Source organism: Anomaloglossus baeobatrachus, chromosome 3, assembly GCF_048569485.1.
Source record: "Anomaloglossus baeobatrachus isolate aAnoBae1 chromosome 3, aAnoBae1.hap1, whole genome shotgun sequence".
NCBI lineage: Eukaryota > Metazoa > Chordata > Amphibia > Anura > Aromobatidae > Anomaloglossus > Anomaloglossus baeobatrachus.
In genome coordinates, this window is record NC_134355.1 from 83,107,745 (window position 1) to 83,131,403 (window position 23,659).

At 46.4% G+C, this 23,659-nt stretch overlaps 1 protein-coding gene across 2 annotated transcripts in view; it reads right to left on the bottom strand.

Annotated features, from left to right (window-relative positions):
* The window catches only part of MACROD2 (mono-ADP ribosylhydrolase 2), a 2,939,506-nt gene that overhangs the window by 1,760,598 nt on the left and 1,155,249 nt on the right, over nt 1-23,659 (bottom strand). For both annotated transcript variants that reach the window (XM_075338062.1, XM_075338061.1), the window contains exon 5: nt 16,834-16,950. In XM_075338062.1, coding sequence (XP_075194177.1) covers nt 16,834-16,950 — 117 coding nt within the window. The remainder of the gene's footprint in view (nt 1-16,833; nt 16,951-23,659) is intronic.

The window sequence follows — 23,659 nt, forward strand, 5'->3', positions numbered from 1 at the left end:
TCACACTTGTGAGAGACTCGCGGGATTCTCGCATCACATCACCCGGCACGGCCGCACACTCTCCTGACAGGAGCAGGTTGGCTGCATGTATTTCTATGCAGCTGAGAGGTGTGCGGCCATGCCGGGTGACATGATGCGAGACTCTCACAAGTGTGGCTCCGGCCTTAAAAGGACTGTCAGCTCAGAATGATTGTTCACACCATTTACAAGTGCTCCATGCATCATGGCGGGTCTAATCATTTACATACACCTTCCCACCTATTTGTTTTCCATCTATCTCTGCACTCTTCTGTCTCTGAAACCAAAGCTGTCAATCAAAGAAGAGAAAAGGTGTTGTCACACACAGCGATGACGACAACGACGTCGCTGCTACGTCACCATTTTTTGTGACGTAGCAGCGACGTCCCGTCGCTGTCGCTATGTGTGACATCCAGCAACGACCTGGCCCCTGCTGTGAGGTCGCCGGTCGTTGCTGAATGTCCTGCTTCATTTTTTGCTCGTTGCTCTCCCGCTGTGAAGCACACATCGCTGTGTATGACAGCGAGAGAGCGACGAACTGAAGCGAGCAGGGAGCAGGAGCCGGCTTCTGGCAGCCTGCGGTAAGCTGTAACCAAGGTAAACATTGGGTAACCAAGGGAAGACCTTTCCTTGGTTACCCGATATTTACCTTCGTTACCAGCGTCCGCCTCTCTCACGCTGCCAGTGCCGGCTCCCTGCTCCCTGCACACGTAGCCGGATTACACATCGGGTTAATTACCCGATGTGTACTCCAGGTACGTGAGCAGGGAGCCGGCACTGGCAGCGTGAGAGCACACCGATTAGTGCTGGCTCCCTGCACACGTAGCCGGATTACACATCGGGTAATTAACCCAATGTGTACTCTGGCTAGGAGTGCAGGGAGCCAGCGCTAAGCGGTGTGCTCTCACGCTGCCAGTGCCGGCTCCCTGCTCCCTGCACACATAGCTGGAGTACACATCGGGTAATTAACCCGATGTGTACTCTGGCTAGGAGTGCAGGGAACAGGGACCTGGCACTGGCAGCGTGAGAGCGGTGGACGCTAGTAACTAAGGTAAATATCGGGTAACCAAGCAAAGTGCTTTCCTTGGTTACCCGATATTTACCTTAGTTACCAAGCGCAGCATTGCTTCCACGCATCGCTGCTGGCTGGGGGCTGGTCACTGGTCGCTGGTGAGATCTGCCTGTTTGACAGCTCACCAGCGACCATGTAACGACGCAGCAACGATCCTGATAAGGTCAGGTCGCCCGTCGTGATCGCTGCTGCGTCACTATGTGTGACCCCAGCTTAAGGTGTCGAGATAGGGGGAAAACAAGTAAGTGGGAAGGTCTACTTATATGTGTAGCCATGCCACATTGGCACCTAGCACCCGTTCTTCGTTTGAACAGTCATTTTATGCTGATAGAGCCCATTTAAGGGCAGGTTGACAGCACAGAATAATAACTGTTCATACCAAGCACAGGTACTAGGTGCTCCCTTGCCAAGGTTACACATATAAGTGGACTGTCCCACCTTCTTATTTTCCCTCTATCTTCACCCCCTCATCCCCTTTGACCGACAGCTCCGGCCTTATAGAGCCAGGAAAGGATGGAGATCGATAGCAATAAAGTATGTGGAAGGTGCACTTAAAGATACACTGTCACCAGGTTTTTGGCACCTATTCGGAGAGCAGCATAACATAGGGGCAGAGATCCTGATTCCAGTGGTGTGTCACTTACTGAGCTGCTTAGAGTGGTTTTTATAAAAATTACTGTTTAATTAGCAGGAGATTACCATTGGAGGACTTCTTGGTATGCTGCCAGGTAGTCCAGCAGCTGCATGAGCTCATTATAACCCTGCTCTACATTCAAATAATGCTATACCTGCAGCAGAATAAACAGTGATTTTTATCAAAATGACAGCAAGCAGCTCAATAAGTTACATATCACTAACATGAGGGTCTCTGTCTCTACATGATGCTGCTCTCAGATGGGGGAGCAAAAACCTGGTGACAGAGTCCCCTTAAATGTTTTGCCACACCAAGGGTGCACCGACTGCCTGTACTTGGTTTGAACAGTCTTACTGTACTGACAGAGTCCCTTTAAGGCTGGGGTCACATGAGCGTATAAAAAAAAACTGGTCTCGTTCTCATCCAAAAATGTTTTCTTGCTTGTCATACTTGTGTGGTCTGTGTGTAATCCTTTTTTTACTCAGCATCTATTAATGTTTCAAGGGACCATTTACAAAAACTACGGATTCACAAACGTGATAAAAATGCATGTAAAAAAAGTCATGAAAAACATGTTACCTAATTTAAACAAGTGCAGAAATGCTGCAGAAATTCTGCTCATTGTGGGAACGTAGCCAAAAGTCAAAGTTGCAGAGTGCCCTATATAGCATTAGTGAACACAACATAACAGTTTTTGAGCCACATTTATGTTTAAGCCGGGATCCCACAACCCAGGAGTTTGGACCTTGACTTTTAACTAGAAAGTCAGGCCCTTTTGGTGGGCATTAGGATTCCTACTGTACACTTTCGACAATAACATATTAAATAAAAATAACCAGTAAGGGGCTGCCCAATCTTAAGAAGTAAAAAGGGCATCCCTAGACTTTGTGATGGGTAATCTAAGTAATTTTATTACATATAACAATTAGTGTTGGGCGATCGTGCTCGGCACTGCTTGTTACTCAATCGAATATCAGGGTGCCCGGGTACTCGCGGAGCTCGACTGAGTATTGTGGGTGCTTGGATATTTTGTACAACAACCACAATGCAAAGGCTTGTTTCACTGTATATGATGTGTGCAGGCACCCAAGAGAAAACAACTTTCTCAGACTTAAGCCGGAGTCACAATTGCGCGTATCTCACGTGAGTCTCGCATCGCATCACCCAGCAGGACCGCACACTCTGCTGACAGGAGCAGGTCAGTTGCCTGTATTTTTATTCAGCTGACCCATTCATGTCCAGAGAGCATCAGGCCGTGCCGGGTGATGCAATGCGAGACTCACGACAGATATACGCAAGTGTGACTCCGGCCTTAGTGTGACCAAAAAAGAAAAAACTCTGCCCTCCCACCGGAAATGCTCTGTTTATGGCTGGCTGTATGTGGGCAGAGAGTCAAACAGTATATACTTGTAGTGTAGATTGTCCGACACCAAAAACCTGTTCTTAATGCGTTCCGTTACTATGCCTGTTACTATGTCTGTGGGGGGGTGACACCCTCAGTGGTGCTCAAACCAAAATTCGTAACAAATTCCAATAATATTAGAAGAAAAGGTTGGCACTCACCGGGTATAAAATCAGTCCTTTATTTCATCTTGTTAAAAGTTGGTGGGAAGAAGGATGCGGGGTGCTGTGGATGACGGAGGCCATTTCACGCATGTCCTCACGCTTCAACTGGTCCTAACCTGTTGAAGCGCGAAGACATGCGTGAAGCGGCCGTCGACCTCCACAGCACCACGCATCCTCCTTCCCACCAACTTTTAACAAGATGAAATAAAGGACTGATTTTATACCCGGTGTGTGCCAACATTTTCTTCTAATGTGATTGGAGAGAGTCAAACAGGCCAATCATTGACTTTCTATAATGTTCGTTATTCGCGTCGAGCTCATTCGAGAGTCTGACCAGTCTGAATTGAGGAACAAGCATTTTAATGCTCCCCCATCACTAATGCGGTAACAATGTTTATTTCTGATTTTTCATCTTTTCTAAGAAACTTGCGATATCTTAAAAAGAAAAAAAAGCCTGGGCTGATCCATGGCCATTTGCTCTCTGCCCCTCCGCGTGTTAAACATAAAATCCTGATATTTATCCTTGATAAGCCGCACATGTAACCGATATGACCTTTCACTGACACATCGCTGATACTTAAAAGACACAATACAAATGCATCCTATTACCCGCCGGTGACCCGCAATCATTAATTATTACACATATGTCACCCATGTGCTGCATAAGAACAGACTGGTGGATTTAGGGGACGCGGAAATATTTTGCGTAAGACTATTCACTTGTAAAAGCAAAACTCTGTTAAGTCCAGTCTGGAGCTGCGGATAAATTCCAGCATTGGATTGTGTTCGCTGTTTCTATGCGTTAACATGTGACAGATGCCTTCACAGTAATTGCCAATCAGCCTTTGCACAGCAGCTGAAAACACAATATATCACTTTGATCTCTCTGGGCTTGCGAGTATTCACTATCCACAAATCTGCATGAATAAAAGAGAAAATGTATTTTTTTTAACAACTGCTTTCAAGGCAGTCAAACATTATCAAGTGAAAAGTGCTCTGAACGCCATTATTTATCGAAAATAGAGAGCCAGGCCATTATCATCTACAATGTATATATTACCCTGTGAGGAGAAGAGGGGATATTTCCAGCATCCTATTACTCCAGGCGAAATAACTAATTATTCCAATGTATAATAAAAGCAAAGCATCAGAAATGCTTATAAATATACAATGAACATTTCCATCAAGTGTACAACCACCTACCAGTGAGCGGACCTTAAAGACGGCCCGTCAACTGGTGAAAAGTCACCCGTTTTAGCTCTCATTTCATTCCCGATGCTTCCCCGAGTATTTTTTTTGCAAAATTCGCCTTATTATAGATATATTAGCCATTCTATTTGGTGCTGATTTTTATAGGATTTTCCAAGGGGGCGTGGCACAGACATATTTGTGGGCCTGGCACAAGGTTCTTTGTGGGCGAGGCACAGGGTTCTTTGTGGGCGAGGCACAAAGTTCTTTCTGGGCATGGCACAGGGTTCTTTGTGGGTGTGGCACAAGGTTCTTTGTGGGCATGGCACAAAGTTCTTTGTGGGCATGGCACAGGGTTCTTTGTGAGCGTGGCATAGGGTTCTTTGTGGGCGTGGCACAAAGTTCTTTGTGAATGTAGCGCCCCTGAGGCTCTGGTCGCTACAGGGTACTTCAACTGAGTTAAGGAGCAGTATCTATCTGGAGTAAGTGACAGGTGGTTTGCTTGGGAGCAGGAGCTCAGCCCAGGTTCTTTCTGCTGATCGCTGGATAGCGAGGACAAACAGAACATTTACACTGACACCGGTAACCACCTGGATCTTGCACCGGATAACCAGAGACTTACCAGCAGTGAACCAGTACGTTCTCAGGCAATCTCCTAACCAGTGAATAAACACCTGAACCGGAGCTCTTGCCTCGTCCCCATTACTTACTGGCGACGCCATCTCGTGCTCCGGCGCCTGGCTCCATCACCTACCCCCTGGGGCCGCAGCCTTACTTGCGGACGGCCCAACATCCAGGTTGCCGTTAACATCAGCCCCAGTGGAGAGACTGTGCAGTGGCGGTTCTATCTCCATAACCGCAACCCGCAAGTAGCGTCACGACATAAACTTTATAAATACTCCCCTGTACATAACCCCCTTCAAGCGACTCCCAGGGTCACGGAACCGGGCAACGGCCACCCAGTGAACTGTTCCCCGTAAATATATGACCCGGGACCGAGTACCCCATAGCCCTGAGGCGAGTCATGGGCTTGGCACCGGGTTCTTTGTAGGCCTGGCACAGGGTTCTTTGTAGGCCTGGCACAGGGTTCTTTGTGGGTCTGGCACAGGGTTCTTTGTGGGCCTGGCACAGGGTTCTTTCTAGGCCTGGCACAGGGTTCTTTGTGGGTCTGGCACAGGGTTATTTGTGGGCCTGGCACAGGGTTCTTTTTAGGCAAATGAGGGGCATCACTAGGTATAGCTTTATGGTGAGGTATCAGTGGCCCAAAGCCATTTAACCCCTCAAAACACTTGTTACTTATTGAAATCTGTGAAAATTGGGTTTCTGCCCACTTTGATGCCAGTTATGATGCCCACAACCCATTTGGGGAAGTATGAATTGCATGTGGTGCATCACTAGTTATGTAAATGTAGTGTGAGATCAGTGGCCCAAAGCCATTTAACCCCTTTAATAACATACCTCAGTGCCCAGTTTGATGCCCATTTTTGTGGCAGTCTTATTTTTTTAAGTGTTTTTAAGTGTATTCACAACAGGGCACATGACTGGCTGGTATTATATACAGGGCACATGACTGGCTGGTATTATATACAGGGCACATCACTGCCTGGTATTATATACAGGGCACATGACTGCCTGGTATTATATACAGGGCAGATGACTGCATGGTATTATATACAGGGCACATGACTGCATGGTATTATATACAGGGCACATGACTGCCTGGTATTATATACAGGGCACATGACTGCGTGGTATTATATACAGGGCACATGACTGCCTGGTATTATATACAGGGCACATGACTGCCTGGTATTATATACAGGGCACATGACTGCCTGGTATTATATACAGGGCACATGACTGGCTGGTATTATATACAGGGCACATGACTGGCTGGTATTATATACAGGGCACATGACTGCCTGGTATTATATACAGGGCACATGACTGCCTGGTATTATATACAGGGCACATGACTGCCTGGTATTATATACAGGGCACGTGACTGCCTGGTATTATATACAGGGCACATGACTGCATGGTATTATATACAGGGCACATGACTGCATGGTATTATATACAGGGCACATGACTGCATGGTATTATATACAGGGCACATGACTGCATAGTATTATATACAGGGCACATGACTGCCTGGTATTATATACAGGGCACATGACTGCCTGGTATTATATACAGGGCACATGACTGCCTGGTATTATATACAGGGCACATGACTGCCTGGTATTATATACAGGGCACATGACTGCATGGTATTATATACAGGGCACATGACTGCATGGTATTATATACAGGGCACATGACTGCCTGGTATTATATACAGGACACATCACTGCCTGGTATTATATACAGGGCACATGACTGCCTGGTATTATATACAGGGCAGATGACTGCATGGTATTATATACAGGGCACATGACTGCATGGTATTATATACAGGGCACATGACTGCCTGGTATTATATACAGGGCACATGACTGCGTGGTATTATATACAGGGCACATGACTGCCTGGTATTATATACAGGGCACATGACTGCCTGGTATTATATACAGGGCACATGACTGCCTGGTATTATATACAGGGCACATGACCACCTGGTATTATATACAGGGCACATGACTGCATGGTATTAAATACAGGGCACATGACTGCATGGTATTATATACAGGGCACATGACTGCCTGGTATTATATACAGGACACATCACTGCCTGGTATTATATACAGGGCACATGACTGCCTGGTATTATATACAGGGCAGATGACTGCATGGTATTATATACAGGGCAGATGACTGCATGGTATTATATACAGGGCACATGACTGCATGGTATTATATACAGGGCACATGACTGCCTGGTATTATATACAGGGCACATGACTGCGTGGTATTATATACAGGGCACATGACTGCCTGGTATTATATACAGGGCACATGACTGCCTGGTATTATATACAGGGCACATGACTGCCTGGTATTATATACAGGGCACATGACCACCTGGTATTATATACAGGGCACATGACTGCATGGTATCAAATACAGGGCACATGACTGCATGGTATTATATACAGGGCACATGACTGCCTGGTATTATATACTTAGGATGGTTTATTTTTGTTGAGGAACCAGTAAAAAACAGAAAATAAATAATAGCCGAATAAGAAACCAACTTCAGCCCCGAATAAGAAACCAACTTCACCATTATCTGCACCCCCATATCACACACAGCCTGCAGCACTCCCATATCACACACAGCCTGCAGCAACCCCATATCACACACAGCCTGCAGCACTTCCATATCGCACACAGCCTGCAGCACTTCCATATCACACACAGCCTGTGGCACCACCATATCACACACATCCCGCAGCACCCCCATATCACACACAGCCTGCAGCACTTCCATATCGCACACAGCCTGCAGCACTTCCATATCACACACAGCCTGCGGCACCCCCATGTCTCACACAGCCTGCAGCAACCCCATATCACACACAGCCTGCAGCACCCCCATATCACACACAGCCTGCAGCACCCCCATATCACACACAGCCTGAAGCACCCCCATATCACACACAGCCTGCGGCACCCCCATATCACACACAGCCTGTGGCACCCCCAGATCACACACAGCCTGCAGCACCCCCATATCACACACAGCCTGCAGCACTCCCATATCACGCACAGCCTGCAGCACTTCCATATCACACACAGCCTGCGGCACCCCCATGTCTCACACAGCCTGCAGCAACCCCATATCACACACAGCCTGCAGCACCCCCATATCACACACAGCCTGCAGCACCCCCATATCACACACAGCCTGAAGCACCCCCATATCACACACAGCCTGCGGCACCCCCATATTACACACAGGTTGCAGCACCCCCATATTACACACAGCCTATACACATATACACACACAGCCCACAGCAAACCCCGTATTACACAGCCTGTACACAAATATACACACACAGGCTGCAGCACCCCCATATTACACACAGCCTGTACACATATACACACACACACACACACACACACTGCAGCACCCCCATATTACACACAGCCTGTACACATATACACACACAGGCTGCAGCACCCCCATATTACACAAAGCCTGTACACATGTGTAACGGGGTGCCAGGGGCGCCTCTGGGCTTGTAGTCGTGGCCCTAGCTGACAGGCTTACCCCTGGCTCCGCCGTCACTATCGGGACGGGAGATGTCTTGGTGGGGCAGAGTGTGGTGGTGCAGATGTCGTCCGGCGCACAAATACTCTTCAGGCATGGTTCAATGCAAATAACAAACATGTTTTATTCTTCGCAATTCTCCACACTTGGCAGTAACAAAACACAGTGCTGTGGCGCTTCCTTTAGCTGAGGGAAAGCCTGCCCTAGCGTCCCCTCAAGTGGGTGACTTGCCTGACTACTCCTCTTCGCCCGGCTCCCACTTATGGCTACCCACAGCCCGGACCCACACCGGGACTGCTTCGCACTATGAGGTTCCGCCCGCTCCTTTTCTCTCCGGCTTCCCTGTTCTTCCAGCTCCCTTCTTTCTTTCTTTCTTTCTGCCCACTCAGCTCCACACTCTGCCCCTGGCTGTTTCTTCTCTCCCGTCCCGGACACAACTGCCTTCAGCACACACTTCCTTTCCCCCTAAGCTGCCGGCTCCTCCTCCCTCCTCTACAGTTTCTATGGGGACAGCATTAACCACTTCAGAGAAAACCTGTGCTTCCTTGTAAGGGGTCTGCCCACCCCTTACATACCTCCCCTCTTTAAGCCTAAGCCTCCCGGCAAGGCACAAATCTAAAATCACATTTTAAAACTAAACAAAGTCATTTTAATGAAACTGCGAACATGTTCACCTGAGGGCACCCGCAAGGGCACACCAGTCCAGCGCCCGGAGTTCCTCCTGGAAGCTCCCGGTCTTAGTCGTGCCCGGAGGCCGTCGGCAGGCACTCCCGGTCTTAGTGGAGTTTCTGCCCGGAGGCTTTTGCAGCACTCCCGGTCTTAGACGTTAGCTGGCAGGAACACAACTCGGCAAAAATCTTCTTAACGACGCGGAGGGAGCCCCTGGCTCAGTCCAGCATCAGGCTCTCTTCCGGGCTCAGCAACTTGAACGGTTACAAACAACACACCTTCTTCCGGCTCAAAACAATGCCGGTGTTGAACAAAAACAGGCCCGCCATCTTCCGGTCTTGAAAAGTCACTCCGGATGATATGCACGTTGCGATTCGGCTCGTTGGGCCTGCACGTACTCTGACAGGGACTGTCCGGGCAACTGGCGCAGCCTCCGGAAGGGCTCGTAGTTGGCGGGTTGCTCCAACGTCTCGGGTGGGAGAGTTCAGCTAGCACCGGTCTTTGCTGCGACCGCCGCTGGTATTGGCATTCCTCCCACTCGATTTCCTGTTGCCACTGTGCGGCCTCTTGTGTAGTGGGCCGCTCCGGTCCTCCTGGCACAGCCGGTAGGTTAAGGGTGGGTCCTTCCGCAGCCGCAGTCTGCTTCGGGCGTCCTCTGCCCAGGCTAGTCGCTACTAGTGCGGCTACCGCAGCTTGCTGTCTTCCTGGAGTCTCCATCTTGCTCGGAGTCAGCGTTTCTGGTAATGGCGTCGGGGTCAGTGGAGATGCTGGAGGAAGTGGAGGCGGGCTTACTTTTCCCGCTCTTGGGTATACTCCACCCCCAGTCTCACACATCAGGTCGACCCCTACGTGGCGGTTCTTCTTTTTCTCTGGAACACCGCCCACTTCACATATCTTCCTTCGTGCCCTGGGACCGGCACCTCCCCTCTTTGGGCGGAGTACTCCGAACTTCTTTTTCGGCACCGGCCAGCCCCAGGCTCTTCTTTTGGCGCCAATTCTTCGCGCGCTGTTTCTTCACAGACGACGGCCACCTTGCCGCCATCTTGTGCCCGGTCCAACGCCTCAGGCACTGTTTCTTCTTCCCACCATGGGACTGTAAATCTTCGCTGAAAGTCCAGATCAGGGGCCCTGGGCACCACTTGGTCTCCATCTTCTTGGAGCGGGTCCCCTTGCATACGATCCGGATCCTGCCGACTACGCCAAATGTAACGGGGTGCCAGGGGCGCCTCTGGGCTTGTAGTCGTGGCCCTAGCTGACAGGCTTACCCCTGGCTCCGCCGTCACTATCGGGACGGGAGATGTCTTGGTGGGGCAGAGTGTGGTGGTGCAGATGTCGTCCGGCGCACAAATACTCTTCAGGCATGGTTCAATGCAAATAACAAACATGTTTTATTCTTCGCAATTCTCCACACTTGGCAGTAACAAAACACAGTGCTGTGGCGCTTCCTTTAGCTGAGGGAAAGCCTGCCCTAGCGTCCCCTCAAGTGGGTGACTTGCCTGACTACTCCTCTTCGCCCGGCTCCCACTTATGGCTACCCACAGCCCGGACCCACACCGGGACTGCTTCGCACTATGAGGTTCCGCCCGCTCCTTTTCTCTCCGGCTTCCCTGTTCTTCCAGCTCCCTTCTTTCTTTCTTTCTTTCTGCCCACTCAGCTCCACACTCTGCCCCTGGCTGTTTCTTCTCTCCCGTCCCGGACACAACTGCCTTCAGCACACACTTCCTTTCCCCCTAAGCTGCCGGCTCCTCCTCCCTCCTCTACAGTTTCTATGGGGACAGCATTAACCACTTCAGAGAAAACCTGTGCTTCCTTGTAAGGGGTCTGCCCACCCTTTACACATGTACACACACAGGCTGTAGCACCCCCGTATAACACACAGCCTGTACACATATATACACACACACAGGCTGCAGCACCCCCATATTACACATAACCTGTACACATATACACACACAGGCTGCAGCACCCCCATATTACACATAACCTGTACACATATACACGCACAGGCTGCAGCACCCCAATATTACACACAGCCTGTACACATATACACGCACAGGCTGCAGCACCCCCATATTACACACAGCCTGTACACATACACATACACATACACACACACACACACACACAACCCTACAACAGGCACATTTCTCTACACACACTATACATTACCTCATCTTGCAGTTCCAGATGGTGCAGAGCAGGAGAGGAGACACTGGGACATGCACGGAGGCTCAGGTCAGGTGATCAGGCACATGATTAGTCAGGTGACATTGAAAGTCCTGAATCTACAGGTCCTTCACCTTCTCAGCTCCTGCAGCCTCCATTGTGGTCCGGTACATTTCCTGTCCTGCTCTGCAGAGCAGAAAAAGAGATGGCAGCTCTCTATGAGCGGCCCGGGCCCTCCTCATTGCCCTAATGGTGGCCCCTGCCCTTCAGGCCCAGTGAGCAGGTGAATGTAAAAGGGGAGGGGCCTGGGCTGTCAGTGGGGCCCCCCTCCTGGCTTCTGCTCACCGGGCTCCCTACAGGAGTCACAGTAGTAATGCCCTGATGGCGGCCCTGCCTGTCACTATACCTGAAGACTAAAATCTCCCTTTACAGCTAGGGAACCTCGGAATGGAGACATCTAGTGGTGGCTGGTAGCATTGCACCCACAGACACACAGGGGACTTAAAGGGAACCTGTCAGGTCCAATATGAACCCAGAACCACAAGCAGTTCTGGGTGCATATTGCTAATCCCTGCCTATCCGTCCATGTATACACTAGCATAGATAAAGAGATCTTTAGAAAAAGTATTTCTAAAGATCCTTTATATTATGCTAATGAGCAAGGGGACTAGTCCCCTGGGCGTTAGTTCCCTTGTCAGTCAGCTCCATTCGCATGTTAGTACATTCCTGTGGGCCTACTATCATGCTAATTAATGCGCAGCTTCACAGGATGATCTCACCTCTGCCGCCATCGCTGCCTGACACTGGATTTCGGCTCAGTGCGCAATGCGCATGATCCTGGACTTCTCTTCCCCAGGAGCTCCATTTTCCCATCTGCATCTTATTAATGCATTGCAGAGCAAAGTTAACGATACCAACCTACAATGGTACTATTAATCTAGATGCATAACCTTAAAAGTGTAATCTTTCTTTCAACTTGTCTTTTTCCTTTTTTATTATTTCTTTATCAATATACATGCAATCGTTCAAAAAGAATAATAGTAGAAAATGATCCACATCAAATGGACTGAAAACTGAGCATGTTATCTCATCCTTGCGAATCCATCAATGTCTATGTGAGTAAATTATTTAGCTGCTCAACCTCTCTTATTATATCTTCAAACACACATCAAAAGTCAGGCTTATTGCTCTATAAATAAAATACATTCTGTAAAATTGCGCACTATGTCATAGTTTAGTTATAAGTATGTGATTCCAAGAAAATTAGGGGTAACTCACCCAGTGCCAAATGTAAGTAGACAGACAGACAGTAGGTCCACAAACAATTAAATTCAGGGACTGATTGTTCCTATAGCTAACAAAGTGGTAAATCGGTGCTCGAAATATCTTATTACTTAAATAAAGAAACGGTAATGCAAGTCACTGCTTACAGATAGTACAGACAGAAGAGTAGTCAGGCAATCCGGGGTCTGATAACAGGAGGATACGTATGGATACAGGGCGTACACAGAAGCATAGTCAGGTCACAATCTGAGGGTTAGAAATCTAGGAGGGCACATAATAGATTCAGAGAGAAAACAGAGACGTGGTCAGGTAAAGGTTCGAGGTCAAAAGCCAAGAGGTCACGACAGGAACAGGAAGTGGGCAGGAGTCAAGCAATGGTCCAGGGTCAAGAAATAAACATCAGAACACATGCAAAAACACAGGTCAACAGCACAACTACAGAACCAGAATGTATGACTGGCGAGCTTCTGGGAGAGCATGCTCAGCAAAGAAGCAGAGCAATTACCGGGAAGATGGAACACCTGACTAATCAGCACCTCCCAGAACCATGGAATCCTGCGCTGTTAATCAACCTGCCAGCTCAGTAGCTCAGGAAAACTCAGCAGAGCAACTCCTAATGTGCCAGATGCGCTGCACAGAGGAATCATGTAACTGCCATCTCAGTAGTCCAGAAGCACAGCAGAGCATTCGCTAGTGTGCAAGATGCTCTGCACAGAGGAATCATGTCACTGCCATCTCAGGGGTCCAGCAAAGTGCAGCAGAGTATCCCCTAGTGTGCAAGATGCTCTGCACAGAGGAATCATGTTACTGCCATCTCAGTGGTGCAGGAAAGCGGGGCAGAGCATCTCCTAGTGTACAAGGTGCTCTGCACAGAGGAATTGTGGCAGCAACTTTTGTCTTGTGGAGCTAATAACGTGTTTCCAAGATGGACAACCCCCTTCATCAGGTAGTGGGATGGTCCGTTCCTGAAACGCGTTGTATTACCACTTAAATATAGAAGCTTCTCCTTAGTGGACTTACCATCTGTCTCTCTAATAGGAGCTTCCATAATTATTCCCTATTTTCTATGCATTTGTAATACTGGTTATTAGACCCAAACAGGATACTGAGAAGGTAGAGCCCATCTGCAAATCACACCATGGTTTACTGACATATCTTGAAGAGAGCTATGCCCCTACAATAATACCGAATGGTGAGAGCATATTCTTATATTAAACGTTGACTGCTCTCAATGGTGTAATATCAAGAGGGTGCCTTGTCTTCTTTTCTCTTTACATTGTGTTCTAATAGTTATACTATGACTTGACCACCGAGTTGGCTATCTTTATGTGGTTTCAGGTTAAAAACTGCACAAGCAAATAGTTTATTTTAAAATAATAGATATACACATCTCAAATTATGCATAAAAGTGCACATTAAAGTCCAATTTTCATAAATTAGCCTACCAATAAAGTTGCGGTGAAAAGGATTGGTGGGTTGGAATTTAAAAGCCAAATCCTCTGGAGAGCAGTATTCAACAGTGACTGTCCATAGCTATCTCCTCTCTCCCTATACAGAGGAAATGCATGATTAGTAGAACCAGTCATGCATAAGTGTGGGGAGAGTGGTGGCAGGAATGAGGCTAGTTAAAAAAAAAGCATTTGGTTAACAGGTAATTGATGTGCATGGGCATTTTACTGATAAATATGCCTGTTCTTTTTGGTGAGCAATTAAAGTTTTAAAGATGATTTATTTGGTGGCCCCAATGTAAATTCCAATGTAAATTCCCTGTCCCTAGTAATATATTTATCTTCAACCGTCTTCAGCTCTTCTTGCTGCTCTTTTCCTGATATGCCTTCTTGTGACCACAACTTCTGCTTGACCGGAAGTCAGCTAAAAGTCACAGGCGCTCAATACAAGTCTATGTGATCCTCATACTAGCTCTCATAGACTTACATTGAGAAGTCCTCTTGCTCGCCTAGCAAACACTGGAGCGATCCGACAGGTCACAACCAACAGAAGATGACTGGAGCGTCACCAAGAGCAGAAGACGACTGGAGCGTCGCCGAGAACAGAAAATGACTGGAGCGTCGCCGAGAACAGAAGACGACTGGAGGGTCGCCAAGAACAGAAGACGACTGGAGTGTCGCCAAGAGCAGAAGATGACTGGAGTGTCGCCAAGAACAGAAGATGACTGGAGTGTCGCCAAGAACAGAAGATGACTGGAGTGTCACCAAGAACAGAAGATGACTGGAGCATTTCTGAGAACAGAAGATGACTGGAGTGTCGCCAAGAACAGAAGATGACTGGAGTGTCGCCAAGAGCAGAAGATGACTGGAGTGTCGCCAAGAACAGAAGATAACTGGAGTGTCGCCAAGAACAGAAGATGACTGGAGTATCACCAAGAGCAGAAGACTACTGGAGCATTTCTGAGAACAGAAGATGACGGTGGCTGATAAGTATATAACTAGGAGTAGGAAAGAGACATTAGTGATACCACTCCGGCGAACAAATTAAAAAAAAAAGTCAGTGGTGCTTTAAAATTAAAGAGGAATTTAAAAGAAGCTGGAGGTTTGAGACAAGAAATGGCAATTGGAGTTTATAGATACAAATAAAGTCATGCATTTGAGCAAAGATAATAAAATGTACAATTATGTACTAAAAACTAAAACTAAGTAAAACTGTCATTGGAAAAGACTTGGGAGTATTGATGTACAGTAAACTCACCCTTAGTGGGGAGTGTCAGGCAGCTGCTGCCAAAGCAAATAATATCATGTGATACTTTTTACAAGAGGCATAGATGCTCCTGACAAGAACATAGTTGTTCCTCTATAAAAGTCACTGGTGCGACCACACGTACACTATTGGGTACAATTTTGATACCCGGTGTATAAGAAGGACATAGCTGAACTAGAGCAGGTGCAGAGAAGAGCAACCAAGATTAGTAGAGGAATGGGTGGGCTGCAATACCAAGACAAGTTATTAAAGTTGGGGTATTCCATTTGGAAAAACAAAGACTTATTTGTGATCATATTAAAATGTACAAAGATCCTTGTAAAGAGCTTTTCACAGCTAGGCCTGCAAATGGGGCAACCTCTATGTCTAGAGAAAGGTAGGTTTCTTAATCATTGATGGTGATTAATTATTGTAAGGCTACATTCACACATTGCAGCTACATTACTTATTTTGGTGCAATTGCTGCAGTTTGATCACAATGGGCAGCACGGTGGCTCAGTGGTTAGCACTGCAGTCTTGCAGCACTGCGGTCCTGGGTTCTAATCCCACCAAGGACAACATCTGCAAAGAGTTTGTATGTTCTTCTTGTCTTTGTGTGATTTTTCTCCGGTTTCCTCCAAGGTCCAAAGACATACAGAATAGGGAATTTAGATTGTGAACCCCAATGGGGACAGTGATGATCACATCTGTAACATCCTATAGAAAATGATGGTGCTATACAAGTTAAGGATAATAAATAAATAATATTTGAGGTCAAGAAGGAATTTTACCTTCATCTGGATCAATGTAGTACGTTGAAGGGTAAACTCGATGGATTTGTGTCTTCTTTCAACCTTAAAACTATAAAATGGTTTAAATATTCCTACGCAAAGTAAAAACTTTCAAATCCAACCAGATCCATTTTCTTTAAATCCTAAAGTAATATCCCTATAAGCTACTTAGTCTTAATATTTCAGAATCTTGAAGCTAAGTGCATATAATATGATCAATAATTCCCAGCACATCTTATCTTGCAGCTGTCATACTAAAGAGGAGCACACCAAGCAGAGAATCCTTTCTAGCTGATCCATTCATGACCTTTGTACGATACTTGTCTTGTGGTTGGAATAAGGATGTGAATCTTTTAGCAGCGGCGCTATAGTGTCGCAGATAGTGCTGGCGTTGCTGCCTTTTCAATTTCTAGCTGTAATGGAGCTGCTACATACAAACTGAACTAGTTGTAATGTGCCTTGTAGAAAATACCCATTACATTTATCAATTCAGTCATAAAATCTCATGCTTTATGAAGAAGTTCCAGGGACTTACATTTCGCTGGCAGTTCATAAGCACAAGTGATTTTTGCTTTACCGGTCTCGCAACCTCGCAGTGTGCGACATTCAGCACTCAGAAAAGGCCCCGAAGCTCTGTGTATACAGCCGTCCACTGAAAGAGAAGGACATTCAATTATTAGCACTTCTTACAAATCAAAATAATTTTTAAAGGTTTATAAAAATAAAATGCGGTTGACAAAATGCGCTGATGAAAGAGGGAGTTTCCAGGACTCGAGATAACTGACATGGCCGATAGACAGGGTCCTCCAAATCGACTCACACAAACTCTATTCTACACCTTTAAAGGGAAACCTGTCACCAGATTTGGCCTCTATAAGCTAAGTACAAAAAAATGGCCATAATGTATAGCACCGAGGGAATAACTCAGTAGTGTCCCCCGGGAACAATGCCAACTCCAAAGACCATAACACAAAAAAGGAGGAAAGGAGATAAGGCAAACAATTTTGTTGCAAAATACATTTTATTCATTAAAAACACATTAGAAAATGTTATTATAAAACATGCAATGAATTGGATAGGTCAAGCAGAATGTGGAGAACAAGGGGGGTAATTGAAGTAAAGAGATTACCACAAAGAACCAACCAAGTCGTAGGTATCTTGTAATTAAGGTTTACACACCAACATGATATAGGTTAAGTGGGGTGGCAAACCAAAGGGGGCACGTATTGAGGAGAATGGATATATATATTTATATATATATACACACCTGTAGTCAGGCGTAAAAAGTACCCCCTATAGAAGGCCACTACCAAGTATGGGGAGGATGGAAATAACTCCCTGGCACCTGCACAGATCGCAAAAGAGGGGCACGCTCAGTTAGAGTAAAGATAATTGGATAGTGAATGCCCGAAGCTGGAAAGCTGTGCAGGGTAAAGGGGAAACACCATGTAGAATAGCAGGGGTGTAAGTACGATACCTGGTGGTGTGTAAGGAGGTTGGTTCTGGTGGTAATGTGACCTCTATATGCTGCGGCCACCACCAGTGAGCCCTTATATACAGCATTCTAATATGCTTTATATAAGAGCTCAGGCCGCTCTGTATAACATAAAAAACTCCTTTATAATACTCACTTAGGGGGCGGTCCGATGGGTGTCGCTGCTCTCAGGTCCAGTCCCTCCTCTCTATGGCATTCGCTGTCCTCCTTCTTCCCAGTCCAGTGTGGATAACGCAATCTATGTCATCCACACCAGCCAGTATTGCAGTCCTGTGCAGGCAACTGTGCTGAATTCATTAAGTGGCGTGCGTCCCTTAAGGATTTGGGGGCCATATATTCTAGCGAGCTCTACATTAAAGCGTGCTTTACACGTTACGATTAAGCATACGATATTGTATGCGATCGTAACCGCCCCCATCATATGTGCGGCACATTCAATTTGTTGAACGTGTCGCACAAACGATTATTTGCCGTCACACGTACTTACCCTTCCATACGACCTCGATGTGGGCGGTGAACGTCCACTTCCTGGAGTGGGAGGGACGATCGGCGTCACATCGAAGTCACGTGGCAGCCGGCCAATAGAAGCGGAGGTGCGGAGATGAGCGGGACGTAAACATCCCGCCCACCTCCTTCCTTCCGCATTGCCGACGGGAGCCACGGGACATAGGTAAGCTGCTGTTCATCGTTCCTGGGGTGTCACACACTGCGATGTGTGCTACCTCGGGAACATTGAACAACCTCACGTTCAATTTTTAGCAATTAAACGACGTGCATGCGATGAATGTTTTAACGTTCAATCGCAATCGCACGTAGCTGTCACATGCTACAATATTACTTACGATGCCGGATGTGCGTCACTTAGTTACGACGTGACCCCGCCGACACATCATAAGATATATTGTAGCGTGTAAAGCCTGCTTAAGGCTGGCACGCACAATGCAGTCTTACTGCGTTGGACCCTGTGTGTTTCCATCATTGTTATTTTGGGTAGACAACCCCATGTGCATGCCCTATGGATAACTTCCTGCAGATTAATTAATCCTCATTATAAGCAGGACAGACACAAACAGGAACCAAGACAAAAGCCTTTGAAGAAATCTAAACGAAAACGCTCTGGAACACAAAGGCCCTTTGCTAATTTGAAATGTGTACCACTTTATTAAGAGACTTGGGTAATTTTCCGAAAATAAAATAATTGAAAGCGAGAGAGTGGATCCTTTCATTGATCCTAAAATAATACCATGTTATTAATTGCAACAGTTTGTTAGAAATTATCTAAGATTTAGTTCAAAGATACTGTAATCCCTGTGCCAGGACAGAGTAAGCACAAAGCCCCGCTTGCTTAGAACAGAGCACATAGGATTACATTAAAGACACGTAGTTTAGGCCATTAAAATGATAACTGAGCAATTACAATTATACTAAACTTTTTGATGTATTGCCAATTATGAGGGGATCACAACGAGTTAAGAGAATAGCTTGTGCTCGTTCATGCAAAGCCTTGGTTAATACTATCCCCGGTATACTATTTTTATCCATTCAGGCCTCGGAGAGTCGACACATTTTTCCTCAGGCATAAGTCTATATGCATTAGTGTTTATATCCGATGGCATCTTCTGAGTATTGTCCTGTGATATGATATCACTCAACTCTGGCCCTAACAGGAATGTCACACCATATCAAAATGCCTCGTCAGTGTACACATTGAAAGCAGACAGCCTGTGATCTCTGCCCATGAAATTCTCCAAGAGGGATATAGACACTTGTGCTAATCTAAATATTACTGGGAATTCACTCATTCCCTCGTGCCAACAAATGTCTGGGATCACCACTATCGTGAAGGGTCTGACGGAGTCACGCATGATCATACATAATTCATCTATTAACTGCAACAGTGAAAAACATCATAGGAAACTGAAATGTATCCAAAATCTGGTGCCATGTGTTCCCTTTAGTGGCTTAACACTTCTGGCTCGGGATGAAGTCATTAATTGTTCACTACTTATGGCATATGTCTTCTCTGGACAGACTTAACAAAAGTCCTCATACACAGAAGCTACCAATTTCATTCGAAAGAAGTTTCAGGGATGATTTTAACAAATCTGATCCTTTGTTTCCATGGGGGAGAAGAGCGAGGAGTCTGAAAGATGCTTATTCTGTCTCTGCAGTGAAGACACATGTACTCTTGGCTTAATTTTATTCACTGGATGTTAGTTTTCTCCTGAAAGGTAAGAAAACACTCTCTAATACCGACCGGGCTTGGAGCCGCCGTCAATAGTCAGATCCGAATGTGACTGGAACCCCAGGGGTTTCATAACAGCAAAAGTCCCGATTGAAGGCAACCGCCCACACCGTGAGGGTATACAGCTACCGCCTAAGGCTAGAGACCCAAGGGCCAGCGCCTGCGGGCAAACGGGCTCCTCCAGTACCCATACACCGGGGAGCGGACTACCGTTGGGAATCCATAGTAGTCAGAAAGAGAACATCAAGGTGCAGGGAAAGACAGCCGCCATCACCTGTCCGGGGAGAGACACTGCAGCCAGCTGCGGGACCCATCCATCCAGCCGTTTGGTTTACCGAGGACTTTGTACCTTTCTTGCTGAGTGAGTACACCCGTGCCATCCGGCACTGCGCTGCGCTGTCCCTGAAACCCTGCACCTCACCAACCCTGCCTCCCCGTCACATCATCGGGCCCTGGGACCACCGACCCCTACCACAGAGGGGGAAAACAACATCCCAGCTGCTCCCTACCATGGCTCCCGGGATCCCCGTCACCAGCAGCGGTGGTGCCTATCTTCACCACGACCCGTGGGTGGCATCACGGACTAAATCCCCCAAACCAACCACCCCTTTTACTCATGGGCGATGAGCGCCGCTCGAGTCCCCGGATCCAGCCCACCGCTCGAGCCACCGAGCAGCCATCGCAGCAGCGCCGGACCCGAGCGTTAGCGAGAGCGCAGCAGCGACAGCGTCCTCCCCGCCCGCGACACATTAACTACCTCCAAAGGTGGCACGAACAAGCAGAAATATAATTTACATGTTTTGCATACTCCATGCCAATACAACTCCATACTTAAAGGAGATATACTTCCACCACGCATACACCCAAAACTCAATGGAAGACAACAAGCAAGGACAGAGATTCATCAAATAGTGATTGCCATAATTCTGCTGTAACACAATATGCAATATTGACAACTTTTCCATTTTACACCAGACCCAGACAGCTCAGCCAACATTTTAAAAACTGAGCAGAACTTAGATGGGTTTGGCAGAGCATGGCCAACAAACTCATCATACCGTACTTTATGCTACAAAAAAGGTGCAAATTACGTACATTTCTTTTTATGGTGTACAGCAGCTAAAAGACACCAAATCCATTTAGAGGCGCACACTCCTTCACGAATTTATCACACCTTACTGCAGATTGGCATAAAAAATGATTCAGAGCCAATGTTCTTACTGAGTGACTGCGAGCAGATATCTTGAAAATTATGAGCAATTATGGGAATGTTTATTGGAACGTTGTATAAATTTCCATAATAGAAATATTACCCATATTGCCCCATGTAAGAAAAGTAAAGACCAGTGTTAAAGGGAACTTGTCACCAGATTTTGACCTTCTAAACTAAAATTAGCACGTTAAGCAGCGTTTGTGCTGCATTCTATAAAAGTGCATGACTCCCCATAGACCCTACAAATACCTTTATGAAATCTCCCAACATGTATGTAAATTGTCCGGTCCAGTCCGATGGGCATCCTAATCTGCCCTCCTGTACCTCCTTTTGTCGTTCTCTTGTGCTGACTGATGTGGATGATGCCTTGGGCGCCATCCACGTAGGCGGACAAAATCTTGCGACTGTGCAGACATATTAACGGCTCGCACAGGCGCACTTCACTCTACCCATTGCGGGCAGAGCCGAAAACATAGGTGCGAAAGAAGGGACCTGATGCGCAAATTAGGATGCCCATTGGACTGGACTGAACAATTTACTTACATGTCAAGAGATTTCATAAAGGTTTTTGTGGGGGGGTCAGAGGGTAACGTGCACCTTTATAGAATGAAGCACAGGTACTGCTTAAGGTGCTAGTTTTAGTTTAGAAGGTCAAAATCTGGGGACAGGTTCCCTTTAAGGGGACAAGGATGCTCCAACAGAGGAGGTTGTTCTGTTAACAAAAAAGTCTTTACATCGTATTGATTTTTCTGGCTAACATGGCGCCACACATTTTTTTATGTACATGTCGGGATTGTCTGGGACAAGATAGTTTTGGCCTATCCATTGCACGATACCATTACTGATTGGTAAACATTTACTGATCAGTGGTCATTTCAAATGCCTTTTTACACATCTAGACCAAAGTAAATGATGAGCGCTGACCAATCAACAATAGATCGTTCAGTGCACATAGGTTACCATGGTTCTCAGCATAGTGAGTCTTGGTGACACCGAATGATGTACCGCTGTGCATGATCATTTTTTTTTGGTTAGCGCAAAAAATCATTTCACCTACCGGCATCCTGTTAACATGGCAAGATTTTTTATCAAAACTTGCAGGGTAAATGCCAATTTAGGATGGATCATCAATCTCCGATGATTAGGAATTCAACACCGGCTATACCCTTCCTCTGATTGCAGCTAGAACATTGTATCTGTATTGTGGCCATTCTCAGATAATACAAGTCAGATCCCATTTACATTTTTTCCCATTGGACCTGCTCTTGGACACCTATCCAACCGACAATCTAAATATTGACCAATAATATCGTAGTCCCGTACAATCTCATAAGCGTATAGTCACACATTGTAGTAAAGCGAAACGCAAAATTCTGCAAACTCTTTAAAAAAACAGGAAAATAACAATGGTTACCAGTGATGAGATTTTGTGAAACATGGCGCACACCATGAAAAAACAAAATCATGTTTACATGCTTCTTTCAATGCTGGAGTTACTACTACTGAAATCATGGCCACTGTGTGAATGAGATTTGATAAAATCCCAAACACTACAGTGCACCATCTGGCCTTCACGCATGAATACAGCCGTAAAGTGTTATCTGCAAATTATCTTTGTGTATTGTAGAAAACTCATACAAACAAAGAGATAATGACTTTACCAGTCGTTTAATAAAATGTCCATGTGTATTTACAGCATGGAAGCCTCAAGGAACATTATTTTTCTATAAACTGTCGTTTTCCTTAAAGCCAGGCTGGTTTCCGTGCAGCGTCATCCCTAATAGCAGCGGCTGTGTCTAATACTGCAGACACAGCACCGGGCATCTGCTGGCTGCTAACCGGAGATACCAGACCACTGTTCTCACAGCTGAATGCTGACATTTTACTGTGATCTTTAAACCCTGCTCTGCTCAAGTGGACAACAATGCACAGATTACAGCAATTGCTCCCAAGGTATTTAATCCGTCTCAATTTCATCTTTGCTATTTCAAAAAGACGATTCAGAAGGCACCAAGACTGCACACTCCATGCAGCATCTTAAGAGGCAGTTTAGTGGGCACAGATAGTTTAAACTCAACCTGTGCTACGTATGCGCCAGGAGGCACTCATGCTGGGCCTTTAATAGTCGGCACAGTACATGATTACAGCTTTGGGTGTAATATGTCTAAATAAAGTATAATTAGTAAAGTTGGGAACCACTGCTCTCGATAAAACTCCGCAATGCCAGTTTTATATTTCAGGAATGGGAAAAACACAGATAACTAGACAAATTGTAAGAAGCCTAAATGCCCATTTACATGCTATGATATCGCTAACCGGTGTTTGTGCGTCACGGGCAAATCGCTGCCCGGGGCGCACAATATCGTTAACACCCGTCACACATACTTACCTTCCTAGCGACGTCGCTG